At 39.1% G+C, this 23,886-nt stretch overlaps 1 protein-coding gene across 1 annotated transcript; it reads right to left on the reverse strand.

Moving 5' to 3' along the window:
- Positions 1–1,604: 1,604 nt before the first annotated feature.
- On the reverse strand, positions 1,605–23,886 carry SLC26A2 (solute carrier family 26 member 2). Its single transcript, XM_025434404.3, has 4 exons — positions 23,638–23,886; positions 11,680–11,857; positions 10,331–11,067; positions 1,605–8,785 (listed from the first exon to the last, which is right to left on the reverse strand). Exons 3-4 carry the CDS (start codon positions 11,036–11,038, stop codon positions 7,265–7,267), a joined length of 2,229 nt encoding a protein of 742 aa, XP_025290189.1. The 5' UTR covers positions 11,039–11,067; positions 11,680–11,857; positions 23,638–23,886; the 3' UTR covers positions 1,605–7,264.

The following is a 23,886-nucleotide window of genomic DNA, read 5'->3' on the forward strand; positions in this document are numbered from 1 at the left end:
ATTTTAGAGAATATGGAGAGATGAAGTCCAAACGAGACTTTGCATGAGAAGAGGAATTCAATAGGAAATATTGCAAGAGCAAAGGGACATTTAGTAAGAAGTATTTGGAAGAGGAGTAAAAAGTTACACATACAGGGCTGGAAGGCTACCCCTGGCAGAAGGAACAGGATATATATATATATAAAGGCCTGGGATATTTTTAAATGGCCCATTTGGGATCATCCAAGGTTGAGCAAAGGGATGTGTGACAGGACAAAAGATTAAAGATGTAAGCAAGGCCAGAGTTTTTAAGGTCTTGTTGGCTATAGTATTGATTCTGAACTTACTCTGAAAACACTGTAGAACCACTTAGAAGTAACAAAGGTCTTTTTTTTTTTTCTTTAAGAAAATAATTGATAGTGTGGGCTGGGTTATAGATAAATAGATTAACTAGTAAGGCTGTGGAATTGTCCTGAAGATAAATGAACATTGAGGGCAAGAAAGAGATGTTAGATTTCAGACTCTTACCAGGTAGATGGACTTGGTGATGGAGTTGAAGAGGAATATTCTAAAATTTTCTAGGTTTCTGGCTTGAGTTGCTGGGTCATGCCATGATCAAGACAGGTTAACGGAGAAAGAGAAGATGAGTTTGAGGATGTGTTGCATGTGAGGTGCCTCTGGGCATCCACCTGTTATTGGACAGCTTTGAAGATTTATATATAGATACACTGACTGGTGTTCTAGAAAGACTAGAAATGTTTGGCTGCCATCAGCACACCAATAATAAAGCAATTGAAGCCATAGATGTGGATGTAGTCATCTAGAGAGAGGCTTATATGCAAAGTATTCATGACACGGGGGTCCATGAACCAGCCTTTTTTATAATCGTGTGTATATACATGCACATGTGGCATTTCTCTAAGAAGAGCCATACTTTCATCAGTCTCAATCAGATCTGAAAATTCAAAACTTAAGCAATGATGCTGAGGAGAAAAGAGGCCAAAGACACAAGAACTGAAAGGACAGGTGGGGAAGCAGAGCCTTCCAAGGTAGCTGGAGAGATGCCAGAGACTGTGAGGCACATCACAAAGCTCTGGATCCCAGGTGCCGCATGCACACAGGGGGAGTATATAGGATGGTAAAATTGGAAAGGCCCTTAGAAGACCATTCAGTCCAACTCCTTCATTCTATTAGGTAGGTAGCCTCAACCTATTCATGGGGGGAAAAGTGGCTCAAAATTCACTTATCAAAATTCAGAGTTAGGAGTAGTAAATCATTAGACAGTTTGGGGTTTTCTGATTCCAACATGGTATAGAATAGTAGTCATGCAACATGAGAACTGGAAAGGTCCTCAATCTAAAGCTCCTCCCCTCTTCACTGATGAGTCCCCAAAGGGTTAATGTATTTACTCAGAACCACAAAGCAAAAAGGAAAGAAATGTGTGTTTTTGTGCATTATGTCTTTCTAGAAGGACAGATCCTCTTGTTAGAGTTGGGAAAAATTAATAACTGAATCACTCTGCAAATATAAAGAGATGGTATTTCAAAGCTTACTGGTGACCTGAATGTGTTTCTTAGTTGCACTTAAATAATTTCGACACAGAGCAATATTTTATTAGCATAACAATTAGCAGAAATTAAAATGACACCTCTAGATCTCAACACATGTTGGATCTTACATAATAAACAACACAAACATATCCTTCCAGAAGAAAAAGACCTGCTATTAACCAACTCCCCCCTCTCCTGCAACAAGCTGCAATCCATCAACTCATCCTCATCCCATAAAGGGTTAAGCCTGATTTATATGGAATGGCATCAAGGCACTTGCTTTAATTAAAAAAGATATATGTGGTATAAAATATGTTCCTAAAAGTCATTAGCTGTGAATAATTGAAAAAAAGGGCAGTATACTGAGTACACAGAACTGAGACTTTATGTTCATTCACCTGTCACCTGATAATGTCTTGTTTTGTATATAAAATTGCAGAGACAAAAAGGGTAGCATTTCATATAAATTGATTTGTTCCCACCAATTTTTGAGAAATCATAGTAGCATCAGAACTTAAATAGTAATTTCCCACCTGATTTGAATGAAAAAGACATGAGCTTTTTGATTCCCGGTTTCTTATTATTTTAGGGTTAGGGGATGGGAAAGAGGGGGAGAGAACTTCCCTAAAGTAAGTTTATTAAAGCTGCCGTTAAAAATCTCTTCTGGCTAAGGCTGCTTATCTATCTGCCAACTAAAAAACCTTCAGTTAGAAATTCTGTCATTGGTATTTCAAAATAAGATTATAATTATTTGGCCTTTTTCAGAGCCATAATTCAAGTCCAAGAAAGGTACAAGGTTCCAGTGTAGACTTGCAAACATGGTATCTCAAATAAGGGCATTTAGTGTCCTTCATTATTCTAGTTTTCACAATTCTCCTCCTTCTTTTATATCACTAAGAGAAAAATAGAATACACACCAAAAAAATCCAGTAGTTAGTATATTGCTTATTTAACTTTCCCAACTGTATTTAACATGTTTACTTAAAAAATAGGTGCAAAACACTTTTAAAAACAATAGTCCTTGTCAGGATAAAAATGACCTTATAAAAATAAATCTTCCCCTACTCCCACATCTAAATTCTCCTTCCCTAGAGTTACTAATGTTAAAAAAAAAAAACAAACAACACACACACACACAACTAAAATGTACCTTTAACTTACAGTATTTCAATAATATTTTACTTTAATAATAGGCTATGATAACAAAGCAGTAGATTTATTATTTTGGCCTGTTTCATTATATTTTTCTTTTTCTTTTTTTAAGATTTTATTTCAAAGAGCGAGCACAAGCAGGGGGAGGGGCAGAGGGAGAAGCTGGCTTCCCCTTGAGCAGGGAGCCTGACAGGGGAATTGATCCCAGGACCCTGAGATCATGACCTGAGCCGAAGGCAGACACTTGACTAAGCTACCCAGGAGACCCCCATTCTACTTTTCATTTTTGTATTAACACTTGATGATTCCAATCTTGATTATCTAATAAAATCTTAATACAAACGGGGGAAAAAGCCAAGTTAGTTCAAAACTGAAAAGGTTCCTAGATCTAATTTCCTCCTCCTTCCAGTTTTTTAAACCCAGCTTCAAATTAAGGCATCACTAGAATAGATAAAGAAAACAGGGGGAGAAAAGAAAAACATCAAAGAACAGAAAAACTAAGCAAAAAGCCTAAACTCTGTTGACTGGGTTTTTGCGATCTCACTGTAGAATCATTCCCTAAATAGATCAGGGGCATCCATGCCTCCTTGTTTGCCTCAGTTGCCTGTCTCCTGTTCAGACCTCGGTCCAGGCTCAGCTTGGCTCCTCCAGAAAGCTCCTCCAAGTGCCCCGGTGTTACCTAGGAGAGTTACCATATGGCCCATCTACTAGATTTGGTACCATAGTCCCAGCACCTGGCCCAGGACTCTAGACCCCTGCATGGGTCCTCAGTAAGTAGTGAGGTATTATCTACACTGGTGCAAAAAAGATCCTATAGCTCATCTATAGCAATATATAGAGGAAAACAATTCATTAAGAACAGTAACAAAGACCATAGAGCTGAAATTGATCATTGTAACTTCTAGACTCAATTTTAGTTCCCAAGAAATTCACTGCCTTTTTCTCATTTTTATAATAAGATCAGGGCTAACACCCAGACAATGTGTTTGTTCTTCAGTGACAAACTATTTAAGTATACATCTGCAGAGAATAACTGTTCCTGTTAAAACATGTTCATTAGCATTAGAATAGTCTAATGAACTCATCTAACATCTTGATACATGTTTAAAGATCACCATTTATCATACTGTAAATTTACCAACAAATTCTGGCTTCAATGACTACTACTGTTTCAAAGCTAAGTTGGACTATTCAGATTTTCCTTTGGTTCCACTAAAAAAAAAAAAATAATAATTGTCAATTAGACATTTGTCCCTTTTACCACCATCAGAGGCTACAGTCACTCAGTCTATGCTCCAGATTAGGTCAACCGGGCCTTTGCCCCAACTCTGGGGTTCCACATGCTCCTCAGCTCTTTCATCTTTGGTGAATCCACCCTCCCTTTCTAGAAACCAAAACCAGTTCTGACCCTGCTGTCAAACTAAGGTGTGGCTCCTATTTCTGATCTCCCTACTGCTACATGGGGCTAAAAAGGGATTGTATCCTGTTCAACTTAGTCCTCTCCTTTAGCCCTCTTTTGGTCAAAGAGGTTTTTTTCTTTTTTCTTTTAAAACATTTTATTTATTTATTCATGAGAGACACAGAGAGAAAGGCAGAGAGAGAAAAGAAGGCTCCGTGCAGGAAGCCCAATGTGGGACTCTATGCCGGGACCCGGGAATCACGCCCTGAGCCACCCACCCAGGCATCCCCAAGAGTTGTTTTCAACAGTATATTCCTTTCACTCCTCTTGAATGTTATCCTTACTCTGCACATTAGCATACTCTGTCTCTGGCTCTAAGTTTTTAAGCATCAAGAATATATACACTATGTTTCAATTAAATGACTATTTTAAGATATTTAGAATTTTATACATGTCAATAAGCAATGAGAAAATGCTTTAGACTCTAAAGTGTAGCATAAGCAAGATATTTTTGTATCAATAAAGTGTGTAAAGTATCAGCTTTTGAACTAAAGTCCAAGCCTTGAGCAAGAAAGAAAATGAAAATAGTTTTGTTGGTGAGTTAGATTTTGGCTTTAGGCTGATTTCTTTAAATACTAGCAACCAACAATGTGTCACAAAAGGTGGACCGCAACCTGAGCAGAGAAGTGAGATATAAATTTCTGTGAATCTTAAATGTTTTTACAAGTGGCTGCCAAAAGCAGAATCTCCTGTATGTTTGTCTGGGTAGAAGAGGAACAAACCAGAACATAATTCAAGAATTTGCTTAATTGCATAAAACTCCAGAATTGTTAATATCCATATATGGACAGAAATGTCAGGTAAAAGATCCTGTTACTCCATTCTAAGGCATTTTCTAAATTTTTTGGATCCTTTTTTAATTTTTTCTGTGCTAGTGTTTGCTAAATTATAGGGTCATCTTTAATATGTACTCATTTACTTTCTCACATGGCATTCGACATCTGGATTCAAACCTGGAGGGTGAGGGGGTGGATAAGAGGGATTAAAAATAACTAACCAAGACACTATAATTGTACTATTACTATTCCTAAAATTGGATAGAAAGGGCAAATAGTGGCTAAAAACAAAAGGAAAAAAACCCACAAATACAAACAGCAGCTAATATTTCTGAAATTCTAGATTTAAATTCTAAAAGGATGTCAAAATTTAGTACTATTATACTTAATCATGAAGTCAATCACCTTCAAGACAGAAATCCAGCTTTTCTATTGAGCAACTGCTTTGTTTTAATAGAAAGGCATTTTCCATGTAAACAGATGGACAGAGTTCTATCAGTAGAAAAGCAACACTTGAAGGTTTTGGAACCAAAAAGAAAGTTAAATATATTTAAAAGTGTCCAACTCCAATAGATGCCCAACAGATAGGGCTTGCTTCTCATAAATATTTAAGTTGTTTAGAATGTAGTAACAAGTTAAAAAATTATTCACATTTCTGTAATTATTATTTTGCTTGCTTTAAATAGTGTGGGTAAATGTTTCAATCTTGAAATTTTTTATTTGTTTATGATAGAGAGAGAGAGGCAGAGACACAGGCAGAGGGAGAAGCAGGCTCCATGCACCAGGAGCCCGATGTGGGACTTGATCCTGGGTCTCCGGGATCGCACCCTGGGCCAAAGGCAGGCGCCAAACCGCTGCGCCACCCAGGGATGCAATGTTTCAATCTTGAAAAATTATTCTCCTAGTCCTAACTTTGGAAAACTTTTTTTTTTCCTTGACTATCAAGGTCCACATACAGAATAAGCTTTTAATGTGGGACATTCTTGCTTTTCAAAAGGAACTGAGTAAAGATGAATAGTAGCTTCTATTTGAGAAAGACTGTCAATCCCCAGTGGACCCTTGCTAAAATGCCATGGAAAGGAAAAAAAATTCACTGCTAAGTAAAAAAATTCTTTTTTTTTTTTTAGTTTTTTATTTTTTTAAGATTTTTATTTATTTACTCATAGAGACAGAGAGGCAGAGACACAGGCAGAAGGAGAAGCAGGCTCCACGTGGGGAGCCTGACATGGGACTCGATCCAGGGTCTCCAGGATCACACCCCGGGCTGCAGGTGGCGCCAAACCGCTGCGCCACCGGGGCTGCCCAGTAAACAAATTCTTAAGGGAAACCGTCAATCATCTCTTTTTTTCAATCCATCCTTACAGTAGCCTCAAGCTCATTTAAAATGCTGTCTAGAATTGTGTAGTCAGCATTCTGCCCTTTACCGAGCAATCTTGTAGCAGGTAATGTGTAGCAGTATAAGACAGATTCTGTGGGAAACACTAAATGAACGAAAGCTACAACAGAGGTAATAGTAGAGAAGAGTAGAGAAATACTCAGTGACAGGGACAGACTGAGATCACAGGAAAGACATGGAGGTGTCCTAGTATTTGGCCGATTATGAAGAAGAGCTCTTTGCTTACTTACTCTAAATAAAGAGGCATGAATAAAAACATCAAATGTATTACAAAGAATGTTCTAAGTAACATGAGGCTGGCTGATAGGATTTCACCTATCAGCCCACCCAGCCATCAAATTCCTAATAAGACTATGCCTGTGGAGTTCCTAGCCCTAGGAAAGGAATGGTGCTCTCCTACTAAAAGCCAGAGATCCTACTGCCATAGGGGAGCAAAGACTGGGACCGGAGAAGTACAAGTAAGAACAAACCTTTTGCCACAGAAGTCCCCTGACCTGCTGGTATCAGAGCAGGTACAACACTATTTCCCTGCCTCCTTTCTATTCTCTCCTAAGAGTCACATCAAGTAGCCTCTAGCACTTCTCACGTCAATGTCAACTTTACCTCCAGGAGAAGGAAGAGTCCAAATGCTTTATCTTCTAAAACAGCATGGTAATTGAGTTTGAAGCCTACTTTACAGTTCAATTCAATAGGTATTTATTTAATTTCAAGAATACCTCATATCTGCAAAAAGGCCTAAAACCACAAAATTGTCTTCTTTTTGATTCTGCCTAACTATAAGCTCTACTGCATTTGTGTCTCTACAAAGGCCATCAACTTCAAAGGAATAATATCTCTCCATAGGTTAAATTTTCAAGTACAACATTTTCCACTGTGGAACTAGAAAATATTACATACTTCAAATCTTAAGCTATTGGCTAGACATCATTCTTCTTTCCATCTACTTTCTCAGTCAATCACTGGAAAGGCTTAGACCATTGGGAATACACACTCCTTTCTGATTCTGAGATTCTTCTGCAAAGGCCATTGCTTCATACACACTATAAAAGAGAAGGTTTTCTTCTTCCTTTTTGCAATACTCTCCACGTGCCAGGGAATCCCTCACAGAGGGATTGCACTGAGCCAGCAGAACCTGGATGCCGATGGCTTCATAATCTCTACGAACCTCTTTCAGCGTATGAATCCCCGCTGTATCTAAAAACTGTATTGCACTGCAGTCAATCACTATGGTTTGAAGCTCCAAGGGATCATGGGAAAGTTGCACTGAAACTTCATCCTGGACTCCACTGAGAATCACTGTTTCCTTTGTGATCTTTCTCTTTGCGGCCTTCTTCTGAGCTGCCTTTACTAAGACTGGGTTGAGTGTTTTTTTGTATAAAGCAGATTTAAAACATTCTTTGTTTATGTAGTAGAGAGGGGCTACAAAACGGAATATCTTGATTCCCGGCTTAGTCTGCAGATTCTTGTAAGCAGACATGGATTCAAAGATTTCAGACTCTTCCACCAAACCAAGCAATGAAGTCTTTGGCTTCTGAGTACGGAGAATGACACAAAACATAGAAAAACAAACCCCAATAAGCAGGCCTATTTCAGTACTTATCAGTGCAGAGGACAGCATGGTAACAAACCAGATAACCGTATCCATTCTGCTAACCTTCCACATTTTGGGCAGATCCTTAAACTTACGTAGGGCTCCCCGGAGATTTACAATGGTGATTACACCAAGGACACTTTTCTGAAGGGAATAGAATAAAGGAGCTATTACTAGGAGGACCAACAGAAGAACCAAGGCTGTTATCACACCAGAAAGCTGAGTTTGGCAGCCTGTTGATTCTTTAACCAAGGTCTTTGCAAGAGCTGCACTAGTAGTAAAGCAGTGGAAGAAGGAAGGGATGATATTGCAAAAGCCAATGGCATACATTTCCTGATTAGCTTTGACTGAGTAGCCATGTTTTTTGGCAAACATCTCAGAAAGTGATACAGTAATAGCAAAACCAATGATTGAAATAGCTATTGCATCTACGGCCAAACTAGGTATTAGGTTCCAGTCCGGTGCTGTGGGTGGCATAAACCCTGTGGGAATAGACCCAGCAATACTGGTATTATATTTCTCATTTAGTTTTCCAAAATGAGAGGCTAATGTGGCTGCCACAACAACAATGAGTTCAGTAGGAATTGGTGCCTTAAGCTTGGACTTGAAGTGCTCATTGAGTTCTTTGGTTGGCAAAAGAACCAAAAGGCACAAAAGGCTGGTGATGAGATCACAGATATTGGTCTTATGGATGTTTTTGAAGATATGTATCCACGTAGTGATGAGCGAGCCCACACCATTACTCCGAGGAAGGCTGAGCCCAAGGAGATACTTGGCCTGAGATGTAAGAATAGTGAAGGAGGCACCAGTGACAAATCCACTCAGCAAGGCATCTGAGAGGTAGACAGAAACAAAGCCCACTTGAAAGAAGCCCATCGCTACCTGGAAAGAAGGATATACAAGTGTTAAATATAAATGGAAAAGAGCTTCCAAACACTCTAATAAATACCCTGGCATTGCTTTGTGTGGAGGCATACCATCAGAGCATCGCAAAATGTCGGAGGTAGAAAAAACACAATTGTACATCAGTTTTACAAAGAGGGCTCTCATTTTACAAAGGGAGGGCTCATTTCACTGACACTCAGAGGGCTAAGCAACTAGCCCAAAGTCACACTATTACTCCGCCTGGATAAGACAAGTAGTTAGGATTCCTACTGTCTTATACAATCTTTCTTAAATGTGGATAAAGTTCAGACCTTTTTGAAAAGAAAAGAATTCTTAAAGACCCACAAGAAATTATAGAAACTCAAATTGGAAAAATTCTCCTAATTAAAAAACCATGTATTTTCATTAAATTACAAATCATTACTATAATAAAGTGAAGTTTTAACTGATAAACAAAACTGGATTCATATCAAAGAATCACATTTAAAATTATTATAGAACACACTTCTTTAGCCTCACGCAGAGAAACTCTTCTCATTCAGGGTATATGTGCTTATTATGCCAAACTACTTCCCATACTTATTCTGTATCCTCAAAGAGAACTTTTTTTATTTTTTCCTTTTTCCAATGATTCCTCAGAACTCTGCTGAGCCCTTCCTCATTCTTGATGAGACATACTAATAAAAAAAGAACAAGAGATCCTGCAGAACACCAGTCTTCTGCACATCCCCCACTTCTCCTTTTCCTCTTCACCAGGCACCATATAAAGTGAGCTACTCTTCCTCTGCCCATATTGGAACCAAATGCCCATATTGGAACAGAGAAGAGGTTTAATGCTGGCAATGACTCCTGGATGCCAAAGACAGGGGCATGATAATAATGGCGGGTTAGTGGATTCTATGAGAGACTCGAAGAGAATCTCATTTTCTAATCCTTTCTTTTGGCTGATTAATATGAAATTGTGGTTCTCAACTTGTTCCCCAGAAGTCCAAGAAAATTGCTCTCTTTGGCGAGGGTCACTCACTAGAGCAACAAACCTAAAGGCAGGCAGGAGGCGGGGTGAAGTATGGAGGGGAGACACCTATAGTTTGAGACCTCCTCCACTCCTCCCTTTGCCATCCTTTATCCTGTTACCCTTCTCCTGCTTGTTAATGCTGACTCTGCCAATAACCAACCACAAATAAACTCAAGCAAACCCAATGTTTCTCAGCATATAAGATTAAGGAGTTGTACTAAATGATCTAAGGTCCCTTTCTGGTCAACATTTTTACAAGCAAATAATTACAATCTGGCTGACTGAAATTGATTGGCTAAGAGGTAGCCTAAAGTTGAGAAAAGAGAAGCAGCCTTATCTTACCTGTAAAGCCAAATCAGGGTTAGAATTTTGGCTCTATCCTTCATATATCCTAAACAGTCAGTAAATGATAGCTTTGATTATTATGATCTCAGACATCCCTTGCAGACCTGAGATTTCATGTACAGTGATTTTTTTTTTTTACAGTGATTTCTTTTGCTAGCAATAACCACTTGTTCGTTTCTTACCTGATAAACTCCAGCCATAAAGGTCACAGTGCTGCCAACTGCAATTGCATAGCAACTTCTGTCACATATCCGGTCTGATGTCTGGTTTAATAATGTGCTCCCATTCAACACCAGTCCTAAATCAGAAGGCGCATTATCGGCAGTGTCATAGCCAGCTTTGTGTAGTTCTCGGTCAACTACCTCACCAATCATAAGGCACAATATTCCAAAAATGCCCACAGAAATGTGACGGGAGGTACCCAACAGGAAATAAATGATGCTGGCAAAAAATGATGTGTACAGACCATAGATAGGTTCTTGGCCAGCCAAGAGGGAATAAGCAATGGACTGGGGCACTAATAAGATGCCCACAATCAAACCAGACATCACATCCCCTAAAATGTTTTTCTTCATATCATATTTTGGGAGCCATCGCAAAACAGGAAGGAAATCAAAAATCATATTTTTGGCTTTGGCTGGACTGCACTGGCAACTCTTCTGCAGTTTTCTAATGACAAATTGCTTGAAGTTAGTACTTGATTTCTCTCGAGGCTCCATATGGATCCTACGATAAAGTGTGCATTGATCATTGGCTTCAAATTGCTTGAAGTCAGTACTTGATTGCTTTCCAAGCTCTGGATGCATATTAGACAGAGGACTGTGTTGGTCATTTCCTTCAACTGAATTCTTGAGTGACAGATCATGTTGTTGTTTACTTTCCAAAGACATTTCTGGAGATAGACACTTCAGCCTCTACCCTGAAAAAAAACACCAGAATTAACCAAGTAATTCTCAGTGTTCACACATTTTAACGGTTCTATTAGTCATTCATGAGAATTAAGAGGAGTTCAGTTTGGAGGTAGTTATCTCATATTTACTTTCTTTATTTGACCCTCATATGTCTTGATGGGAAAACAAAACCAACAAAACAAAACAAAACCAACAAACCATAATTAGCCAGTCAAAGCAAATAAGTCACTGGGTATAGGATTTCCCAAAAGTATAAACCATGAAGAATTTTTCTCCATCTTGTGTTAGTTAAGTAAGAGTCTCTCCAGCTCCTAGAGGAAAGGATATCTTGTTCATCGTTGTAATCACCAACAAATGTATAACGACTCTGAGATAGGAGGCTTACAAAATATTTGAATGAATTGAAGAATAAATTAACACACAACTTTATGACTTTAGCCAAATACAGATAAGATATATTAGATGGAAGACTCAAAATTTCCTATTTTGGAATTGATAGAAAAATACACCCTTTACTGTAAAATTAACCCACATTAATTTTAATAAGAGTAAAGTAATGTTACTTGATGGTCTTATTAAGTACATAAAGAAGAAAAGAACAGATTTAGATGACCACTTACCCTGAGCAAGTCAATCAAATTTGTGGCTACACACAGCAACTCTTCATTCCTCAATGCAACTCGTCTATAACTCTCTTCTTACTTCCTACTCAGGCCAAGCTAGTTTGAATACATTTCTTATGTCCTTCTATTTTGGAACAGCTTTTAGTGATTCCTGGGTCAAAAGGCTTTTCCAAACCTAAGATATGCAAAAGAGGCATAAGAAAAAAACAAAATCCAAATCTTGCCCTACATGGCTGCTATCTGGGACGGAAAAAGATAAAAATTAATGCTAGAAAGTCTAACAGTGATGGAAACTGTAAGAAAGAATTGAATTGAAATACTAAAAGTGAAAAAGACAGTAACAGATGAAGAATGAATGCCTCTGACAGGATCATCAACATGCTTAACAGAGCCATAGAAAGAATCCATGAAATTGAGGACAGGTCAATAGAAATTACCCAAACTGAAAAAGAAAGAGAAACACAAAATTAAAAAAAATCAATGACAACAATGTAAGAGAACATTCAAGAGCTATGGACATATTAAACAATCTAACTTATGTTTAATTGGAATCCCAAAAGGAAAGGACAAACAGTGGTCAGAAAAAATATTTGAAGACATAGTAGCCAAGAATTTTCCAAAATTAAACACAGACACCAAACTATAGATCCAAGAATCTCAGAGAATACCAAAAAACAAAAATATAGAAATGAAAACCAAACAAAACCCCACACCTACACATATATTCAAGCTATGGAAAATGAAAATAAAATCCTGAAGACAAAGATACCATCCTGATGACAACCAAATTAAAAACACACATTAAGGGGCACCTGGGTGGCTCAGTGGTTGTCTGCCTTTGGCTCGGACACACACATTAAACAGGGCACCTAGGTAGTTCAGTCAGTTAAGCATCTGCCTTCAGCTCAGATGATGATCCCAGGGTCTTAGGATTGAGCCCCATGTGGGGCTCCCTGCTCAGCTGGGAGCTTGTTTCTCCCTCTGCCCCCATGCCCCGACTTGTGCTCACTCTCTCTCTCAAATAAGTAAATAAAATCTTTAAAAAACAAACAAACAAAACACACAGGAATAAAGACAAAAATTATAGCAGACTTATTTGAAACATCAGAAGATAACAGAGTAATACCTTTATCACAGAAAAATAACTGTCAACCCAGAATTCTTTACCCATAGAAAATATCTTTGAAGGAGATAAAGGAGAAATAAAAACTTTCTCAGACAAACACTAAGAGAATTTCTAGTAGACCATCACTACTATATATACATATATACAAAGGACATATATATACACATACATACATATATATCAGAAACTATGTCTACACAATACACAACAAAGAAATAAAGTCCAGGAATGGAAAACATGGAAATTACATACAATTCATTTTTTAATTTAAAATATATTTAATTGCTTTAAAAGATAAACATCTAAGCAAAAATAGGAATGTATTTTGTTTATAGCATAAGCAAAATAAAATATATAAAAATAGCACAAAAAGTGGGTGGAGGAATTGGGAATTGTAAGGTCTTAAACTAGATGTGAAGTGATAGATTATTATTTGAAGGCAGGCTCTGATTAAGATGTATATTGTAGGGGCACCTGGGTGGCTCAGTGGTTGAGCATCACCTTTAGCTCAGGTCGTGATCCCAGGGTCCTGAGATTGAATCCCACATCAGGCTCCTGCAGGGAGCCTACTTCTCCCTCTGCCTATGTTTCTGCCTCTCTCTGTGTGTCTCTCATGAATGAATAAATAAAATTTAAGATTGTAAATAAAATCTTTAAAAAATGTAAAGATGTATATTATAAATCCAAGAGTAATTACTAATTTTTTAAAGGTATAAATAGTAAGTCAATTGTAGAGATACAGTGGGATCATAAAAAATTCTCAATCCAAAAGAAAGCAAAGAAAGGAAAAAAGGGACCAAAAGTCAATGGAACACATTGAAAACAGCTTGCAAGACAGTAAAATTTAAAACAAACATAAAAATAATTACATCAATTGAATGGTCTAAACATGTCAATTAAAAGGTAGCAAATGTCAGATTAGATTAAAAAAATAAGATTCAGCTATATGCTATCTATAAGAAACTCAACCAACCTTCCTTCCTTCCTTCCTTCCTTCCTTCCTTCCTTCCTTCCTTCCTTCCTTCCTTCCTTCCTTCCTATCTGAGAGAGCTGGGGGCAGGGGTAGAGGCAGAGAGAGAAAGAGAGAATCTTAAAGCAGGTTCCACACCCAGTGTGGAGCCTGACACTGGGCTAGATCTCACGACCCTGAGATCATGACCTGAGCCGAAATCATTCTCTGTCTTAAGAATCAGACACTTAACCAACTGTGCCACTTAGGTATCCTAAGAAACCCACTTTAAAAACAGATTACTAAAGTGAAAGGACTTGCTCAGTATAGTAATTTATTTAGCTTGTAAGTGACTGAGCCAAGTAATAAAATCCAGATTTTAGGACTCTAAGCATAGCTCTGTTAGAGCATGGCACTATTCCTATCACCTATCTAATTAGCTTTCTCTAACTTCAGATACTTCCAAACACTTTAGAATTCAGCTATCCTTCACATCTCACTATTACCTCCCTGCTACCATAAACTTACCACTGACAACCATAAACTTGTGCCCTCTCCATTTGCTATACTCTTGGCCATGGTCCTTTTCTACTTCAAGCTTTCAAAAATTTAGGTATTCATCCACAAACAATCCTAGAAGTAGAACTGACACAGCCATCAGTCTGAACCCAAAAGTCATCTAGTCTCCTTTATCTGTCCTATTCACCTTCTAAAATTCTCAACACTATATTTCTTCTTCACACATATCTTAAAACCCAAAGCAACATAAAACTACACTTAAAAGTGCCTTAAACTAAATTGTAGGTATGACCTTCATACTAACGAATTTGAGAGCAAGCTCCACTCTCATTCATCTTTGTATCCCCCAAAATGTCCAGGTATGTGCTTTCTAAAGTAGGAACTACAACATCTGCTAAGCAAATAACTCAAATACAGAAAAAGTAGGATGCAAAGCAGTATTTATTTTCAAGTGGAAATATCTACTTCAGAACATATTTTCCAAATATTCCTTTCTGCACAAAAATCCTCTTACTTCCCAAACCAGTTACTGCTTTTAATTACAGTATTCATCAATTATTTCATGAAAATTAAGAGATGACAGTGTTTATTCTTGGAATAGAGCCTACATCCAGACATCCATTTTAAGGAGACTGAAATACAAACTATTCATCCCATGAAGTTCAATAAAAGACAATTCTACTGTATTGATTGTCTAGGGTAGTTTCTCCCTTTATTAACACTGATAACCGAGAGTGAGAAAAGGAAAGGCTCAAGGGGAAGACACTTGGACTTTCCACATTACTTTGCAGAAAAAAACATAACATTTGAAAAATACATTTACATATTCATACATAAAGTACAACAGTAGGTCAAGCAGCACAAAAAGGAAAGATATTCTGTCCTTTCTTCTTTGACTATCTAGAGAGTGGACTGATCCATATGAGTAACCAGCAGCACTGGCATCATTCCCATGTGAATGAGAAGCTAGAGCACTGGACTAGAAGAGAAGTTGCATCTCTTCTTCTTCTTCCTCTTTTTTTTTTTTTTTTTTAAAGATTTTATCTACCTATTCATCAGAGACATAGGCAGAGGGAGAGGCAGGCTCCCTGAGGAGAGCCCGATGCAGAATTCGATCCCAGGACTTCAGGATCACGACCTTAGCCAAAGGCAGACGCTCAACCACTGAGCCACCCAGACGCCCCAAGAGGTTGCATCTCTTCTATATATGCCCAAGAGTGGTCAGCCAACTTTTTTTTGAAGATTTGGTTATAAGCAAAACAATGTCTACTTTTGGTAATTATAGCATATCATTTTAACTAATGGTGCTTATATAGCAGTTTTGCAATTTGTGAAACCGAAATGCCTTTTCAGGGGACAATTGTTTTCAGAGGACAAAAGTAGAGTCTACCTCTGAAACATTATGGTTCCGTAGTTAACGCTTTGTTTGACCTGTATGTGCGTGCCACAACTTACTGCTACATAAAACCGAAATTGCCGACTATGATCACAGCATCTACACAGGGGAGATATCTCCAAGAGCTGGACTAGTTTAGAAATGCTTCAAGGGAAGAACCTGTCTCATGTCTTACCTGGGCTCTAAACTCTAGGTCAGAATTGAAAGGAGAGGACTTGGAAAATGTAGAAGGGAGAAGAAAACTCAGAGATAGTTCTGAGGTTAGAAAAGAATCAGGAATTAGAATGTTTAAAGCACCAGATGTACATGGGGAACTGGTAGAAGAAGGAGCTGCCAAGGTACCTGGGAGAGATTCTGAAGGGTCCTATATGCCAGGTTAAAAAGGTAGACTTTAATCTGCAGGCAGTACAGCATCCCTAAAGGTTTCTGAGAAGGTTTCAGATATTATTCATTTGATAAATGATTATGTATTATCTTACTACATCTTCTGGTCTGTTACACTCTTTAATTATTTTCCTACTAAGCAATTAATATTTTACTTTTTTTTGCCTTTTATGAATACAGAAATAGGCTTAAGATTGTTTTAGAAAAAACTAAACCATAAGCAAGTACAACTAAGGGAGAGTCTCCAGTTACACAGTGCCATCTGATCCTCCAACTTAACTGTTTGTTGCCAGACAAATCCAGGGAAGATCATAGCTTCCATTCCACTCTCCATCCCACTCACAGGTTCCTGAGGCCAGGATGGCTGGCGCCTAAACTACTATTCCGGGCCCCTGACCTAGATTAAGAAAACACTGAGAGCATAGGAACTCCTGGAGGAAAAGGAAAGACTGGTCCCCAACAGATGAAAATTCAGACCCATCTTATCTTTGTTCTATGAGTTTGCAACCCTTGCTTATTCCATAAATGTTCATTAGTGCCAACAAGTCTTCCATGGCTAGATTGGTTAACTTTTCTATGTGAGCTCCTAGAGACTGGGTACTGGTCTTCCACTATATTATATTTACTAAGCACCTACTATAAGCTAACCAATGTGCTAGACACAATGCATCAGAACCTAGACCCCTGGGATGCCTGGATGGCTCAGCAGTTGACGGTCTGCCTTTGGCTCAGAGCCTGATCCTGGTCAGGGGATCGAGTCCCATATTGGGCTCCCTACGAAGAGCCTGTTTCTCCCTCTTTCTGTGTCTCTGCCTTTCTCTGTGTCTCATGAATAAATAAAATCTTAAAAAACAAAAGAACCTAGATTCCAAACCGAGAAGTCAGTCTTTCTTTTCCCTACCCCACTAATCAATCCTATCCTATATATAATCCATTAGTAAGTCTTGTCTGTTCTACTTCAGATAAGATATTCTTCTTCTTCTCTACTGCCCAAACTACCTGGAATCTAATCACTTTTCACTCTTCACCACCATCACATCTTATCTGGGCTACTCTCTAATAGCCTACAAAATCTGAACCCTGCCTATCTCTCCACCTCATTTCTTATTGGCTTTCTTGCTTTTCCTGGAACATGCCAAGTTGATTCCTTTTAGGGTCTTTGAACTTCTCAAGTTCTCTTTGCCTGAAACAATCACCCCCAGGTCTTTGGAGGCTGTTTCTCATCCTTCAGGTCTCAGCTGATGTATCATCTCCTTAGACCTTCCCTGGCCATTCCAAATAAAATAATACTCCATCCCATCATTCTCTAAACCCTTACCTGGCTTTATTCCTTCATAATACTTTCACAGTGACTTCTGAAATTATATTATGTATTTATACATTAAAGAAACTATTACAGTCTTTCTCACACATACTGTATCCCCAGTGCCAAAAACAATGCTTAGCACATGATAGATCAGTAAGTTCCTATGAAAATAAATAAGAAACCCAGGTTTTACCCACAATCAAAGGGTTAAAATAATTATTAACAGATAATCGATAAAACCCTCAGACTGGGCAGGGATGGAAGAGGTTTGACTTTTCAGTGTACAACCAGACAAGAGACAGTAAAGGAGAAGAACAAATCTAAGATGAATCTGAGATGGACCACACAAAAGGAAGAATTATGTACAGATATATGGAAGAGGAAATGGAAAGAAAGGAGACAACAAAAAGCTTGACTTTAGGTTTCATAGGTTTGAAATTTCTATTATGTCCAAATGAGGATGTTCACTGAGCACTTCGAAATGGAGGTGTCAAGTACAAGAGAGAAGCCAAAACTGGAAAAATAAATGAAGAAAGGAAAAGTATTTTGATCATTAGCACATAAATGGTATCTCATTTTTCTCTGAGTTCCCATTGTGTAGATGTTCAATAAATGTTCAATATATGCTTTACCTTCTCAACTAGATTAAAAATCATTCAAGGAGATGTTTCACACATTTTGCATACTCTCACAATTTGTAGCATAAAACTTGGCACACAGAGAAGACATTTAATAAATATTTTGTTAATCGGCAAACTACTCTCTATTTTTAAAAAGTTATTTTAACAAAAAACTCCAAAAAGAATTACCTTTGACTTTTAAAATCTGATTTTTGTTTCTCGAAAAGATAACTGATACACTGCTGGTGGGAATGTACAATGGTGCAACCACTGTGGAAAACAGTCTGGTATTCCTCAAACAGAGAGAATTACTGTAGGACACAATTCCACTCTCAGGTATATAACACCTCCCCCAAAAATTTAAAAATTGGGACTTAAACAAATACTTATATGCCACTGTTCATAACAGCATTACTCACAACACCCAAAAGGTAGAAACAACTTAAGTATCCACCCACAGATGAGTGGATAGATACAACTGGTACAACCATATTGTTTAGCCACTAAAAATGAATGTAGTTCTGATACTCCTCATCTACATCATGGATGAACTCTGAACCTGTTATGCTAAGCAAAAGAAACCAGACACAAAAGGACAAACACCATATGATTCCGCCTACATGAAATATCTACAACAGGCAAATTTATAGACAGAAAATAGATTAGAGATTACCAGGAACTACATAGAATGATTTCTTGCTTAATAGTTACAGTCTCTATTTTAAGTTTTAAAAATATCGACTGCAGATAGTTATACAACATTGTGAACTGTACTTGATGCACTGAATTGTAAATTTAAAATGGTTAAATGGAAAAAAAAAATAAAAAATAAAAAATAAAATGGTTAAATGGGACACCTGGGTGGCTTGGCAGTTAAGCATCTGCCTTTGGCTCAGAGCGTGATCCTGGAGTCCTGGGATCGAGTCCTACATCAGGCTCCATGGAGCCTGCTTCTCCCTCTGCCTATGTCTCTGCCTCTCTCTCTCTCTGCATCTCTCATGAAAAAATAAATAAAATTAAAAAAAAATAAAATGGTTATATGGCCAATTTTATGTTTAATATATATTAACGTAAACAAAAGTAGGAGGAGAGGAAGCATAGTATTAGAAGTACAGTATTATGCTAGACACAAAACGGTACAGTATCACTGAAGATAGGCTATGATAAATTAGGGATTCCTACTATAAATTCTGGTGTAATTCCCTTAATAACACAGAGTTATGGCTAAAAAACCAACATAGGAGATAAAATGAAATCACAGAAAATATTGAATAACCCAAAAGCAGAGAAGGGGAAATACATAACAACTATATATAGTAACCTAGATCTAAAGTTTTTGGAAAACTTGAAGTTTTAACATTAACCTAATATTAACGTGAACAAGTCCTCCGCCGAAAGACTCTCTTCACTTAAGTGGAAAAATCTCAACTAAACTAGGCTGTAACTGGCGTGGACTGTGTAGTTTGGAAATAATTTTCCAGTACCCGTGCTGCTTATAAGCATTGGAATAGTGACTGGAACCAAAGCCTGTCTGATTCACACCTACTCTGTCTCTGGATTGCTTATTTTGAAACTTTTCAAATCTTCAGAAAAGTTAAAAGAATGATACATGGAACACTGGTATATTCACAATTCACCTATTACACAATTTAACAATTCACCAATTGTTAATGTTTTGCTACATCTGCACTTTTGCACTCTCCAAACGTACTTGTTTGGGGTTTTTCCATTCAACAACTTGAAAATTACAGACATATTTCAGCCTTAAACACCTAATGGAACTAACTTTTTTTTTTTTTTTAAATATTTTATTTATTTATTTAGGATAGTCACAGAGAGAGAGAGAGAGAGGCAGAGACACAGGCAGAGGGAGAAGCAGGCTCCATGCACCGGGAGCCTGACGTGGGATTCAATCCCGGGTCTCCAGGATCGCGCCCTGGGCCAAAGGCAGGCGCCAAACCGCTGCGCCACCCAGGGATCCCGGAACTAACTTTTTTTTTTAAGATTTTATTTACTTACTTATTTACTTATTTTTTATTTTTATTATTTTTATTTATTATTTATTTATTATTATTTTATTTATATTTTATTTATATTTTATTTATTATTTTTTATTATTTACTTATTATTACTTATTTACTTCTTTATTTTATTTATTTACATGAGAGAGAGAGAGAGAGAGAGAGAAGCAGAGACATAGGCAGAGGGAGAAGCAGGCTCCATTCAGGGAACCTAATGAGGAACTCGATCCTGGGACTCCAGAATCATGCCCTGGACCAAAGGCAGGTGCCAAACTGCTGAGCCACCCAGGGATCCCCGAACCAACGTTTTTTAACCACCATGCTATGCTGCCTCTTTCCAAAAGAAGCATTCAATAACAACATGAGATCAAACCATTTGGATACACCCTTCAAAACCTGCAATGGCTCCCCACCTCCTCCTGCATATAGTCTAAAAAGTTTAGTACAGGCTTCTCTCTATCAATGAGCTGAACTTGCCTTTCTTTTGCTTCCTTTCATGCACTACTGTTCTAGTCACCAATCCACGAAAATATTACACATCCTTTGTTTCTCTGGGTCTTTGCTCATGTTGTTCGTTCATCTGGAATGCCTTTCCCTTCTATCTCCATCGATCTTAGTCCTTTTCCTAATCCTTTAAGGTTCACCTCAAATGCCACAGGGCAAAGAGGTTAAAACTTCTGTGGCTATGCTGCCCTGACATATTCCATATAATCCTTTAGCACTTAAGGCTCCATGTCTTTCAAACTAGAGTATACATTTAAAGGCATCCTCGTTCCTACATAACCCAACACCTGACACAATGCCTCTATTGGTGTGTAGGTGGTATACCTATATTTATTGAAATGGACAAACAGGTGAAGTTTCAAGTAATTGGAATGAAGACAAAAAAGTCTATCTATTTTCCAGTCATCACAAATAATCAACAATGTTCTTTTATGTCTGTGATGCAAAAAGAAGAACCACCATAAGGCTTATACAGTAGTACAAGCACTATGACATATCATTTCTGGTATAAAGCCCAATGTAAGACAGAAAAGTAAAATACCCAAGAGGAAAATAACAATGTAAAACCACAATCGAATTATTTAATAGTTCCTTCACAGTAATTCACTGCTTTCAAAAAGATTTTATATATATTTCCCAACTGCCTCCTGAATAAATCTGAGAACAGATTATGAATCCTTTCCTTCAGTCACTTGCTCAACTAGCAGGACCAGATTCTCAACCTTCATTTTCCAATTTCCAAGGCTCCCTCTCTTTCTAAAATACCACTCACTCACCCCTAAATTCGTTTCCTTGCTAAGAAGTTTTAAGAGCTAGCTCAAATCAATATTTCGTGGTCAAGTGCTCAACTCATTTCTGAATCTTACTAATTTTAATAAGTCAAGGTAACAAACTGCCTGAAGCAGTTTACACAACGTTATTGAAGCAGGTGTGGTAAAGGAATAAGAGTGAAATTACTTTTATCTTTCATATGAACACACATGCATTGGTAACATTTTCATTTACCTTTTCTATCAGGAGGAACAATGTAAAATTTACCTCTGTAACTACACTTTGGGTTCAAATTCATATCCCAGCCAAGAGTCAAACAAGCCAAGCAGGTTCCTCACTCCATCTACTTTTGCTGGCTCTAACTGGAATGCTGCTCGGGGCTAGGTTCATGGCTTTGCCTCTTGCTTCTTTTAGGTTTCTGCTCAAATACTGTCCTAATTGGTCCCTTCTCAGACACAACTTATAAAACAGCACCACTACCAAAACCATGCCTCCCTCCTGGGCCCATCTCTGTCCTGCATTCCTATCCCCCACCTCCCCTTACTTAGCTTTATTTTTTTCCATGGCCCTTCTCACTGTCTCACACTATATACATCTATCTATCTATCTATCTATCTATCTTCTATCTATCTATCTATCTATCTATCTATCTATCTATCTATCTATCTCCATGGCCCTTCTCACTGTCTTGCACTATATACATTCATATTCATTCACTCATTTATAGTTTCTCTCTCATGGGGCAGGAACTTGCAGTTTTGTTCACAGCTGTATCTCCTGTGCCTTGAACCATATATACAGCACCTAATAAGTGCTTAAACATTTGTTGAGTGAATGGATGATAGGTTAACAGCTATGGAGTAAAGAGAAAGGAGTGAACCCTGTCTTTCCACCTCCATACACCATAACTAAGCTACATCAAGAAATTACAGTTTGGTAAGCACCTGCTTGGGGATTTATGCTCACTAAAAGTAATGTCAATGTTCAAAATGCTCACCCCTCATAAATCTAGTCTAAATCTCTCCAAAGCCCTAACTATGTTAACTCTAGACCTTCCCCTGGGAGGCAGCATATTATAGTACAATGATATTTAAATGCAGAGATCTGTTAAAATTCAGATTCTCAGGCAAATTCAGGAATGAGATGCAAGTGGGCACCCTGGGTGACTCAGAGCCAGTGAGGTGACGTCCATAAGAGAATCACTGGGTATATACTGGAATCAGACAAATCTCTATTCAGATCCCAGCTACACTATCCAACAGCTGTATGGCATTGGTATAAAAGTCCCATTTTACTCACTATCAATTTCTCACCTGTAAAATGGGGATAATATTATCTGACTTGCAGGTTGTATAAAACTAACATGAGTACTTAGTGCAGTGTCTGGCATATAGTATTTGTTCAATAAGAAAGCTACTAAGTCTGTCCTTTGAGATTCTTAAAAGGAAAAAAAAAATGTGCTCATTTCTTCCAACAGGATTGGCTCTCCATTTCTAACTCGATTTTCACTTGGTCGTACGCAAAAGGCCGAGAAGCAATCTTGCCTGATTTTCAAAAACAAGAACTTCTGCTTAAGCCAATACTGGATCTCACATGAGTTCCAGATTTTACATAAAAGTCCCTAGAGATAAGGAGGGGTGGGGGTGGAAAAACGGTACTAGGGTGCCAGAAAGTTTTAAGTCCTGTATGCTTCTAACTCACGTGGTCCCCCAATCTGTGCAAAGGAAGGGGCCCAGCTGATAGTCTGAGTTTGGGGGAGCTGGGAGCAAGTTCCATCTCGGCAAATGACTTGCTGTGTAACATCAGGCAAGGATCTGGCCTTCTCTGGGTCCTTTCAGCGTCTCTCCATCTTACCCAGCGAAAGAATTCCAATTTGGCCTGCACGAGACTGCAAGAAGTACAGTTCCCCGTTTGTACCTAACCAGGCATGTGGTTTTAAAAGCCAAGATAATGAAGTCCTCTCGCGGGTCCGAGCCTCTCAGTCTCCCCATCTGTCCAAAGGTGGGAGGCTGGGTGGAGCTGGTGGCTCCAGTCTCCTCGGTCTTTCTCCCGGTTATCTGGGTTCAAGACGGCTGGACGGAAGACTCGGGCAGAAGAACAGCACCGGTATCCGCGGGGGGCGAGGGGCGCGGGGCGGGGGGCGGGGTAGAGGCCCGGGGAGCGGGGAGCCCGGGCGGGAAGGCGGCGGCGGGAGACCCGGGCTCCGCCCCCGCCGCCGCCCCCGCCGCCCGCGGGGACAAGCCCGACGCACGCCCACCCGCGACGCCCGCGCTTCCCGCCACGGCCCTCGGACGCGGGCCAGGATGCCCCCAGGGGCGCCGCTGCCGGCGCGGGGCCGGCACTGTCCCTCCCCTCTCACCTGTCGGTCCTGGGCCTCCCGGCGCGACGAGGCCCCGCGGCGCGTCCTCCGCCGTGGCGGGAGCGAGGGGACACGACGGCGCGGGCAGCGGTAGCCCGGTGCCGGGCCGGCCTCGCTTTAACCTGCCCGTCCCCTTCCCCGCCCATCGCCCGGCCCCGAGGAAGGCGGGGCCCGGCCGGGCGGCACCGCGGGGAGCGCCCGGCGCACCCGCCGAGAGGCGCGGAACACCCAGCCCGGACGACCGCTCGG

The sequence above is a fragment of the Canis lupus genome, chromosome 4 (genome assembly GCF_003254725.2).
Source record: "Canis lupus dingo isolate Sandy chromosome 4, ASM325472v2, whole genome shotgun sequence".
Classification (NCBI taxonomy): domain Eukaryota; kingdom Metazoa; phylum Chordata; class Mammalia; order Carnivora; family Canidae; genus Canis; species Canis lupus.

What these genes read in the sequence shown, in the direction of transcription:
- SLC26A2 (XM_025434404.3), bottom strand. Translation starts at nt 11,038, where the DNA reads ATGTCTTTGGAAAGTAAACAACAACATGATCTGTCACTCAAGAATTCA. An exon ending in TTATGGCTGGAGTTTATCAG is followed by an intron (nt 8,786 to 10,330) that starts GTAAGAAACGAA and finishes CCTTCTTTCCAG; the next exon opens with GTAGCGATGGGCTTCTTTCA.